The 11,693-nt window shown below is 34.9% G+C and overlaps 1 protein-coding gene across 1 annotated transcript; it reads right to left on the minus strand.

Annotated features, from left to right (window-relative positions):
- Nucleotides 1–8,543: 8,543 nt before the first annotated feature.
- LOC128040485 (uncharacterized) lies at nucleotides 8,544–11,261 on the minus strand. Its single transcript, XM_052629248.1, has 5 exons — nucleotides 11,250–11,261; nucleotides 10,874–11,101; nucleotides 9,878–10,674; nucleotides 9,205–9,331; nucleotides 8,544–8,771 (listed from the first exon to the last, which is right to left on the minus strand). The coding sequence occupies exons 1-5, from the start codon at nucleotides 11,259–11,261 to the stop codon at nucleotides 8,544–8,546; spliced, it is 1,392 nt and encodes a 463-aa protein (XP_052485208.1).
- Nucleotides 11,262–11,693: the final 432 nt, after the last annotated feature.

Below are 11,693 nucleotides of genomic sequence, written 5' to 3' on the forward strand. Positions count from 1 at the left end.
GTGATATCTGCAATGAAAGCTCTGAATTATGTGAAAAAGGGTTGTGAAGCCTACTTTGCCTATGTGATTGATTCGAAAGTGACAGAAAAGAAAATAGAATCTGTACCGGTTGTCTATGAATTTCTTGATGTGTTTCCTGAAGAACTTTCGGGACTACCTCCAATCTTAGAAGTTGAATTTGGCATTGAGTTAATACCAGGAACAAATCTGATTTCGATAGCTTCGTACAGAATGACACCGACCGAATTAGAAGAATTGAAAGTTCAGTTGCAAGAATTAATTGATAGAGGCTTCGCACGACCTAGTTTTTCTCCTTGGGGTGCACCGGCTTTGTTTGTAAAAAAGAAGAATTGAACTATGAGAATGTGCATCGACTACCGAGAGCTCAATAAGGTGACTATAAAGAATAAGTATCCTTTACCATGGATTGATGATTTGTTCGATCAGTTGAAACGGGCTATCGTGTTTTCAAAGATAGATTTGAGATCGGGTTACTATCAGCTACGAGTTAAAGACTCCGATGTGCCAAAAACTGCTTTCCAAGCGAGGTACAGACATTATGAGTTTGAACTTACTAATGCACCTGTTGCCTTTATGGATCTCATGAATCGGATCTTCAAACAATATTTGGATCAATTTGTGGTTGCGTTCATAGATTATATCCTGATTTATTCTCGTGATGAATCTGAGCATGCCGAACATCTAAGATTAGTACTACAGACTTTGCGTGATAAACAGTTATATGCGAAGTTCAATAAATATGAGTTTTGGTTACAAGAAGTCAGTTTTCTGGGACACGTTGTATCAGCATCGGGTATTCGGGTTAATCCAAGCAAGATTTTGGTAATATTAGATTGGAAGCCTCCGAGAAATGTTTCCAAAGTCTGAAGTTTTTTGGGACTTGACGGTTATTACAGACGGTTCGTAAAAAGTTTCTTTATGATTGTAACCCTGATGACGAGACTACTTCAGGAATATGTTAAGTTCGAGTGGTCAGAAAAGTGCCAGAAAAGTTTTGATCAGTTGAAATCTTTGTTTGCTGAAGCTCTGGTATTAGTTCAACAAGAATTGGGTAAAGAATTTGTAATCTTTAGTGATGCATCTTTGAATGCTTTGGGTTGTGTTTTGATGCAGGAAGGCAAAGTGATAGCCTATGCCTCAAGACAATTAAAGCCACATGAAAAGAATTATCCGACACACGACCTTGAGTTAGCTGCTATTGTATTTGCTTTGAAGATATGGCGTCACTATCTGTTCGGTGAGAAATGTCATGTATATTCAGACCATAAAAGCTTGAAATACCTGATGACTCAGAAATACTTGAATTTGCGACAGAAAAGATGGTTAGAACTATTAAAAGACTACGAGCTTGTTATTGATTATCATCCGGGAAAAGCAAATGTTGTTGCTGATGCTTTGAGTCAGAAATCACTATTTGCGTTACGTGCTATGAATGCTCAGTTGTCTATGTCTAATGATGGTTCAGTTTTAGCCAAATTGAAAGCGAGACCTTTATTCTTACAGTAGATTTGTGATGCTCAGAAGGTTGATAATGAGATATTAGCAAAACGAGTTCAACGTGATTTGAATACTGATTCAGAGTTTCAAATTGATGCTGAGGGTTGTTTGAGTTTCAGAGACCGAATTTGTGTTCCGAGAAATCTAGAGTTGGTTCATGTGATTTTGAACGAAGCTTACAATAGTAGACTATCAGTACATCCGGGAAGTACGAAAATGTATAACGATCTGAAACAGCTTTACTGGTGGCCTGGTATGAAGCGTGATATCTCTGAATTAGTTTCGAAATGTTTAGTCTGTCAGCAAGTCAAAGCTGAGCATCAAGTACCGTCTGGGTTACTGCAGCCGATTATGATTCTCGAGTGGAAATGGGACAGAATCACGATGGATTTTGTATCAAGTTTGCCTCTGTCACCGAGTAAGAAAGATGCGGTCTGGGTAGTGGTTGATAGACTAACGAAGTCGACTCATTTCATTTTGGTACGCACGAATTACTCGCTTGATAAGCTTGTTGAGTTGTACATCTCTCAGGTTGTTAGATTGCACGGAGTACATATTTCTATTGTTTCGGATAGAGATCAGAGGTTCACATCACGATTTTGGAAGAAACTGCAAGATGCATTAGGTACAAACTACATTTTAGCACTACTTTTCATCTTCAGACGGATGGTCAATCCGAGCGAATTATTCAGATACTCGAGGATATGTTGAGATGTTGCATTCTTGAGTTTAAAGGTACGTGGGAACGTTACTTGCCACTAATTGAATTCGCATATAATAATAGCTTTCAATTGAGTATCAAAATGGCACCATACGAGGATTTGTACGATCGTAAATGTAGAACACCTTTGTATTGGACTGAGCTTAGTGAGAATACGATACACAAGGTCGATTTGATCAAAGAGACTGAACAAAAAGTGAAAGTAATTTGTGATAGTCTAAAAGCAGCATCGGATCTTCAGAAATCGTATGCAGACTTGAAACAGAAAGATATTGAGTTTCAGATCGGGGATAAAGTGTTTTTGAAAGTCTCACCGTGGAAGAAAATACTTAGATTCGGTCGTAAAGGCAAATTGAGTCTGAGGTTCATTGGGTCGTATGAGATTATTGACTGTATCGAGCCAGTTGCTTACAGATTGTTGTTGCCACCTGAGTTAGAAAAGATACACAATGTGTTTCACATATTGATGCTTCGACGATACAGATCTGATCCCTCGCATGTAATTTCTCCTTTAGAGATAGAAATTTAGTCTGATATGACGTACGAAGAAGAACTGATCTGGATTTTAGACCGTGAGGTTAAGGAATTAAAGAATAAGAAAATTTCTTTAGTGAAGGTCTTATGGCATCGTCATGGGGTAGAAGAAGCTACGTCGGAATCCGAGGATATTATGAGAGAACGATAGCCAAACCTTTTCGCCGATAAGATTTTTGGTGACGAAAATCCCTAAGGGGGAGAGTTGTAACAGCCCGGTTTAGACCCTAGTCGGACAGTGGTTTCAGGACCATAAATCTGATTCAAAAAAATATTTTAATATTATTTTTGATGTTTGTAGCATGTTAATTTATATGTGTGAAAATTTTATCGTTTGTGTGCTCGATTTTATAAAAAAATGACCTAATCGCGTAAAATACAAAAATGGCTTGCTATAAGTTAAAGTGCTTATTTGCTATGGTTTCTTAATTTTGAAGTACTTAAAGTGAAATTTGGCCATTGAATAATGGCATGGACGGTAATAGACAACCATTATAAAATTTTCATATTAATTTATAAAGGTTAAAAAGGTAAATGATATATTATTATGTAATTAAATAAAACATAAAGTAAAAATGCATGTTCACCTTTTTTTGTTGGCCGAATGTAAGGATGAAAAGAAGCCATTTTTCTTGTTTAAAGGTTTGGCAATCTCCAAGCTAGGTTGAGGTATGTTTTGAGCTCGATTTTCGATAATTTTTATGTTTTTTAGATCGTTGCTTCGTATATTACCTAGCCCATACTTTAATTTTCGGAATTGATGATGAATTTGAGATTTTACATTATTAATAATGTGATGAATTTGTTGTTTTGATGATGAAAAATAAATCATTGTTGTTAGATATGTAAGTTTTGTTAATGAATTTTTGATAAAAATGTCAATTTTGGACTAAATTATGAATTTTGTAAATTGAGGGGTCAAAATGTGAAATAAATGATAGAATTGGGCTGCTAGAGACCTAAGGTAAATTCAGCCTACCTAGATTTTGTTGAAATTTTGAATATTTTGAGTTGTTTTGAAATAGGGACTAAATCGAGAAAATGTGAAATGTTAGGGGCTAAAATTCAAATTCCCCATTTATATGTTTTTGAATAAATTTGAATAGTTATATGATTAAAAAAAGTCAAATTTGTATTGAATTAGATCAAGAAAAGAAGAAATTGGATTTGGAACGGAGGAAATCAAAAGTGGTCGAGTAGTCGTCCCGTTTCGTTTGTCTTCGTCCGAGGTAAGTTCGTAGGTGAATAATTTATGTTGAATTGAATGTATTTATTTTGTAACTAGTCAAATTGAATTATATGTACGAATACTACAATGCCGAATTGAATTTAGTATAGGATGATTAATTATGAGCTTGATTCGATTCATTTACGACTTCCGAAAGCCATACGAACCACAGGAATTCTAAAATGTGATATCGTGTAAGACCACGTCTGGGACGTTAGCATCGATTTGAGATTTATGTGTAAGACCATATCTGGGACATCGATATCGTATATGATTTCGTGTAAGACCCTGTATGGGACAGTGGCATCGTTATTTGAATACATGTAAGACCACGTCTGGGACGTTGGCATTGTACGAGCTTTTTGAGCTGCCCGAGTATCCTTTTTGATTCTGAATAGTACAACGGGAAATAATATGGCAAAACTGAATATGAGTTCGAATTAAATGATGCAAGTAAGTTTAAGTTATATGAAGTTGAAAGTAAAGGTAAGTATTGTGTATAATATGAAAAGATGAATTAATCATTTAATTATGATTATATTTATATATAAATGTTCAAGATTTGGAGAATTCAGCCTACTTGTAAAAATTATACGTGTTCTTTGAAAAGAACTATTTTCTTATGACTTACTAAGCTATTTAAGCTTACTGTGTGTTTGTTCGTTCATTGTTTTTATTGATTTTGGAAGCTAGTTACGAGCTCGGGAATTATCAAGGAAAATCCATCACACTATCGAAAGTTATTTTAGTATTTTAAAAGCTTGAATTTTGAACATATGACATGTATAGTCTAGCTTTTGTCTTCGATGATTTTGAAGTGAATATATATATATATCTATAATCCATACAAAAATGGATAGAAATGATACTATGTTTATGTAGTTTTAATCATGATATAAGTTCATGTAGGGATTTATGTTTCATGATACATATTTATGGTATGCTTGAAATATAAATCGGTGTGATGATTTGAATTGGTTGATGTATGTGTTTGAGTTGTAGTCTATTGTTGGATTGTTAAAATGTAACTGTTTTATCTTGTGAATTGGCTTTGAGATAGAAAAGAGCACACGTTCATGTTTGGTTAGAAATGGATAATTTGATTATATATATATATATAAACAGTATATGACAAAGTTGTATATGTTTTGGTATTTGATAGTCAATTTGATTAGTTAAAGGTTGGATTTTTTAGTGTATAATGCGATATACTGAATTAATAGTAGTATGGCCACATTAATTTGACTATTTATTAAAGATAATTTGCTACGTCTAGGTATGTATTCGGTTTTAAAATATGTTAATTTGGTTGATCACATGACTATGTTATAAGCATGTTTGTATTCGACTATTAATAGGTAAGACCAATAATTGTATGCCTATGGTATCATTGGTTGTGAATTGATCATTCTATTAATGATAGAAAATGACATAATTTAGTTTATGAATGAATGGTAAAATTTGTACCAATTAAGTAGTTAACCTTTTTGGTCGATTAGACAAGGATTGAATTTAGAAAGCATGTGTAATTTGGCATGATGCATAGCTTTTGAAAATTTGGTATGTTTGATTCAGAAAATGTATATAGGATATGGATAATATTAGTCAAATAAGTAGTGCATGAATGGCATATGTTTTTATATTGTAACTTGATAGTCGAATAGAGGATGGAACGAATGGCAAAGTGTGCACATGATCATGCTTGAATGATTTATTTCGATATGGTTAATTGTGAATAAAGTTTTAATGTTTACTGAAATATGCTTAAACATATTATAGAGTGGTTATTGCTGCATTTGCCTATGAACATGAAGCCGTGTATAAGCATGTACAGAACTAAAAATTAAAGTGTTTAATTTATGTTAGGTATTCGAATACTATTAAGGTGTTGTGCATATGATTCGAGTAATATGTTTTGTAAAGCTTGTATATATATTGTATAGCTTTGAGGCATGTTTAATTATTTGAAAATGTGATTATATTCATGGTATGGATTCGGGTAAATTTTCTGTGGTATTGCTTTGTATTTATAATATGAGTAATAATGTATGGTTAACCTTTAATTATCTATAAGCTTTATATATTTATGAATATGACTTGCATAAATATTCGGATCTGTACTTGGGTTGGTAATACCTCGTGGCCCGAATCTGGTGACGGGTATGGGTTAGGGGTGTTACAAATTTAATATTTATTCTATTCAATTCAATCAAATTTCATGTTATTGCAAAATTACTATTTTACCCCTAAACATTTGACCTTTTTACAATTTAGTCCCTAGTCTCGTAAAATGAAATTCATGCAAATTTATCTACACCCAAGCCTAGACAAATTTTATAGGTGCTCATAGCAGCCCATATATTCCACAATTTCACACATTTAGCACACAATTTTCACATTTCTCAATTTAATCCGTGTTTGATAATTTCAACAAAACTCACTTAACAAAAGTTGTTTAGTTAACAACAAAGACTCATATTCTTCCATTAAAATTTAAAACAAACAAAATTTGTCTCATGGAAAAACCCTAGACTATCATACATATTGCAATTTAGTCCCCTAATTAGCTAGATTAAGCTACAACGGTCCCGAAAACATAAAAATCTACAAAAACGAGATGAGATAGCACTTATATGCAAGGGAAAAGCTTGAAAAAAAAATTCTCTTCTTATCCTAGACAAATTCAGCTATGGTGAAGAAAAATGGGGAAGATGATAGCTTTTCTTTTATTAGTTTAACCTTTAATTACTTAATTACCATTTTAACCTTACCTAACTTTAAAAATTACTCAATTACCAAGCCATGCACATCCACTATCACCTTTAATGGTCTAATTACCACATAAGGACCTCCAATTTAAAGTTCTATAGCTATTTAATACCTTTAGCTAATAGAACACAACTTTCGCACTTTACGCGATTTAGTCCTTTTTCACAAATTGAGTCTACAAACGATAAACTTTCTTAACGAAATTTTTATACAATCATATTATTATGCTTTAGACTTCAAAATAATATTAAAATAAAATTTATGACCTCAGATTTGTGGTTCCAAAACCACTGTTCTGATTTCACTAAAAACGGGCCGTTACAACTCTCCCCACTTAGGAGTTTTCGTCCTCGAAAATCTTACCAGAAAATAGGTTAGGATATTGTTTTCTCATGGTTTCCTCGGGTTCCCAAGTAATCTCCTCAATCCCTTGACGATGCCAAAGAACTTTCACTAAGGCTATTCTTTTATTTCCCAACTCTTTGATCTCTCACGCCAAAATTCTGATCGGTTCTTTGTTATACGACATGTCGGGCTGAATCTCAACTTCTGTTGGAGAAATTATATGTGAAGGATTTGATTCGTGACATCGTAACATAGATGCATGGAATACATTATGAATCTTTTCAAGTTCTGGCGGTAAATCAAGTCGATATGCCATTGGCCTTATTCTCTCGATAATCTCGTACGGTCAAATAAATCGTGGACTAAATTTTCCTTTGCGAAAAAAACGAAGAATCCTTTTCCAAGGCAACACTTTCAAAAACACTTTATCGGCGATCTGAAATTCAATATCTTTTAATATCTTTACGCTTCAAATCCGCGTATGATTTCTGTCGATCTAAAGTAGCTTTCAAACTATCACGAATCACTTTCACATTCTCTTTGGTTTTTCGGATCAAATCAACCTCGTGTATCTTTCTCTCACTAAGCTCAGTCCAATACAATGGAGTTTGACATTTACGACCATATAAAGCTTCATACAGTGTCATCTTAATGCTCGATTGAAAACTATTATTATACACGAATTCAACCAACGGTAAATATTTTTCCCAATTACCTTTGAAATCTAATACACAACATCGAAGCATATATTTGAGAATCTGAATCACTCTCTTAGACTGACCATCAGGTTGAGTATGAAATGCAGTACTAAAATGCAACCGCATACCCAAAGCTTATTGTAGTTTCTTTCAAAATCGCGATGTAAACTGCGGATCTCTATCCGAAATAATGGAGACTGGCACTCCACGCAATCTGAAAATTTTAGAAATATACAACTCAGCCAACTTATCAAGTGAAAACTCTCTATGCACCGGAATAAAATGTGCAGACTTTGTCAAACGATCCATAATGACCCAAATAGCGTCTTTCTTTTTCAGAGATAGTGGTAATCCCGATACAAAATCCATCGTAACTCTATCCCATTTCCATTTTGGTATCATCAGTGGTTGCAACAGTCCTGAAGGTACTTGATGTTCAGCTTTAACCTGTTGACAAATCAAGCATCTAGACACAAAATCATAAATGTCACGTTTTCATACCCGACCACCAGTACATCTGTCTCAAATCATTGTACATCTTAGTACTCCCCGGATCAACAAACAAGCTACCACTGTGTGCTTCGTGTAAAATTTTTTGTATAAGCTCGGTATTCTTCAGCATGCAAACTCTACCTCAGAACAACAAACAATCATCGGATCCGATCTGAAACTCTGAATCAATAGTCGACTCACACTGTACTCTTTTAGATTGCAATTCATTATCACTTTTCTAAGCCTCGCAAATTTGTTGTAAAAACATCGATTTAACTTTTAACTCAGCTAAGATCGATCCATCATCTGGCAAAGTCAATTGCGTATTCATCACTTTCAAGGCAAACAAGGATTTTCTACTCAAAGTGTCCGCGACTGCATTCACTTTTGCCGGGTGATAATCAATCACTAAATCATAATCTTTTAACAATTCAAGCCATCTACGCTGTCTTAGATTCAGATCTTTCTGTGACATCAAATACTTCAAACTCTTGTGATCAGTAAATATGTGGCATTTTTCACCAAACAAATGGTGTCGCCAAATTTTTAATGCAAACACAATTGTGGACAATTCCAAGTCTTGTGTTGGATAATTTCTTTCATGCAGCTTTAATTGTCTGGAAGCATAAGCTATCACTTTGCCTTCTTACATTAGAACACATCCCAAACCATTTAATGACGCATCAATGAAGATCACAAATTCTTTACCCAACTCAGGCTAAACTAAAATTGGTGCTTCGGTTAACAGTGCTTTCAAATGATTAAAACTCTATCGACATTTATCAGACCACTCAAACTTTACATCTTTCTATAATAACCGAGTCATCAGTGTAGCAATCATCGAAAATTCTTTTTACAAATCACCGATAATAGCCCCCTAATCCCAGAAAACTTCTGACCTCGGATATGTTTCTCGGTGGTTTCCAATCAACAATTGCAGAAATCTTACTCGAATCCACTCTGATGCCATCCGCCGAAACAATGTGTCCCAAAAATCCAACTTCTTGGAGCCAAAACTCGCCTTTGCTAAATTTAGCAAATAGTTATTTATTTCTCAAAGTTTGTAACACAATTTTCAGATGCTCGGCATGTTCAGACTCATCTCGAGGATAGATCAAAATATCATCAACGAATCTAACAACGAATCTTTCTAAATACGGTCAGAAAATTCTATTCATCAAATCCATAAAGACTACAGGAGCATTAGTTAACGCAAGCGGCATAACAAGAAAGTCATAATGCCCGTACCTTGTTTTGAATGTAATTTTCGGCACATCCAAATCTTTAACCCGCAACTGATAATAACCAGATCGCAAATCAATCTTTGAAAATACTGTTGCTCCTTTCAACTGATCAAATAAGTCATCAATTTGCGGTAATGGATACTTATTCTTTACCGTAACCTTGTTGAGCTGTCGATAGCTGATGCACAATCTCATTGACCTGTCTTTCTTCTTTACAAACAAAACCAGTGCTCCCTAGGGTGAGAAACTCGGTCGTGCAAAACCTCTATCTGTCAACTCTTGCAGCTGAGCTTTCAATTCTTTCAATTCTATTGGAGCCATACTATACAGAGCTATCAATATCGATGATGTTCCCGATACTAGCTCAATAGCAAATTCAACTTTTCTGATCGGTGGCAACCCGGGTAACTCTTCTAGAAACACATCTGGATATTCACAAACCACTGGCACTGATTCAATCATCAACTCAGACACCTTTGTATCTAATACATATGCAAGATAAGCATCACAATATTTTCTCACATGCGCTAACATAGCCAATATCACCTTAGGCAACCCTCTCGAATCATCAAATTCAATACGTAGAGTCTCACCGTCCTGACATTTTAACACAATAATCTTTCGTCTATAATTCACAACCGTATCATGCAAAGTTAGCCAATCCATACCCAATATCACATCAAACTCATAAAATGGTAAAAGCATCAAATCGATCAAAAAATTGTAACCTTGAGTCATCAAAGGACAATTCTTGCATACTTTATCAATTAGAACATACTGACCTAAGGGGTTCGATACCTTAACCACAAATTTAGTGGAACCGACAGGTAAACTCTTACTAGACACTAAATTTGTACAGATATAAGAATGGGTTGATCCAGGATCAATCAATGCAGTTACATCAGTGTTATAAAGAGAAACAGTACCAGTGATAATATCTGGCGCCGATGCATCTTCGCGAGCGCGAATAGCGTAAGCTCTGGCTAGCGCCCGTGCCTCGAATCTCATAGTAGAATCCCTTGTTGCACCTCTAATACCACTCACATTTCCAGTATTTTGAGGTGGTCTCCCTCTTGCAGCTGTATTGCTCGATCGAGCAGTTGGAAGTTTGTCTTTCTTAGGCAACTAAGGACAATCCCGAATGAAATGCTCTTGCAAGCCACATCTAAAACAGGCTTTGTCATTCATCCAACATTCTCCAAAATGTTCTCTACGACACCGTTGACACTCAAGTTTGTTAGCCTTAACACTACCAACGCTCGCTACTGAAGTGGCTTGAGCTTTTTGACTCGCGTGTTGCTTCCCACAATCTCTGTTAGAATACCCCCACTAAAGCGGTCAAACGGTTATGAAAATCCTTTGATTTCTTAGATGAAAAATGATATGATTTACCCATTAACCTCTTTCTCAAATCTCTAGCCTTAGAATCGGCTCTTCTCTTTTCTTTGCTAAGCTCTTCGGCTTTGTGTGCTCTATACAGTAACACAACAAATTCTTTCAGTTCAAGAATCTCGACTAAAAGCTTGATGTCTTCATTTAACCCATCTTCAAACTATTTACACATAACCACTTCCATTGGAATGCACTCCTGAGCATATTTTGCCAAACATAATTTCACAAGCAAGGCATTCATATAGAAACCATACACCACATATCAAAAGGCCACTTGAACATATATACATATCAAAATATATGACCACCTTACAAGCCATCTCAAATGGCCAAAACACAACAAGACATATAGGCCACATTAGCCAAAACACCTATACATGCCATTTAACCAAGATATACAAAGTCTAAAATACCAAAATGAGAGTTTGATAGTGCGACAAGATCTCCGACGACTTCCAAACCGTGTGAGCTTCTGAATTACTATAAACACGTAAATTAAAACAGAGTAAGCAATTAAGCTTAGTAAGTTTGTATGGCTAATAAATACAACTTACCATACATCCACAATTTATATAAGCATAATTAAAACATAGGTAAATTTCAATTGGCCCAAAGCCTAACACATAATCACAATCATGTTAGTCATGTATGAATACATCAACTATGAATTACTTTTCGTACTTTACACAATACCTGTTCTGGTTCGTATCAACTCTTATAACCTCGTATCTTCATCTGTGCCAATTCGTGGT

This window comes from Gossypium raimondii, chromosome 4 (genome assembly GCF_025698545.1).
Source record: "Gossypium raimondii isolate GPD5lz chromosome 4, ASM2569854v1, whole genome shotgun sequence".
NCBI lineage: Eukaryota > Viridiplantae > Streptophyta > Magnoliopsida > Malvales > Malvaceae > Gossypium > Gossypium raimondii.

Coding starts and splice junctions, on each gene's coding strand:
- LOC128040485 (XM_052629248.1), bottom strand. Junction 10,675..10,873: donor GTTTGACCGCTTTAGTGGGG/GTATTCTAACAG, acceptor GATTGTCCTTAG/TTGCCTAAGAAAGACAAACT. Junction 8,772..9,204: donor CACCGAGAAACATATCCGAG/GTCAGAAGTTTT, acceptor TTGATGTCACAG/AAAGATCTGAATCTAAGACA.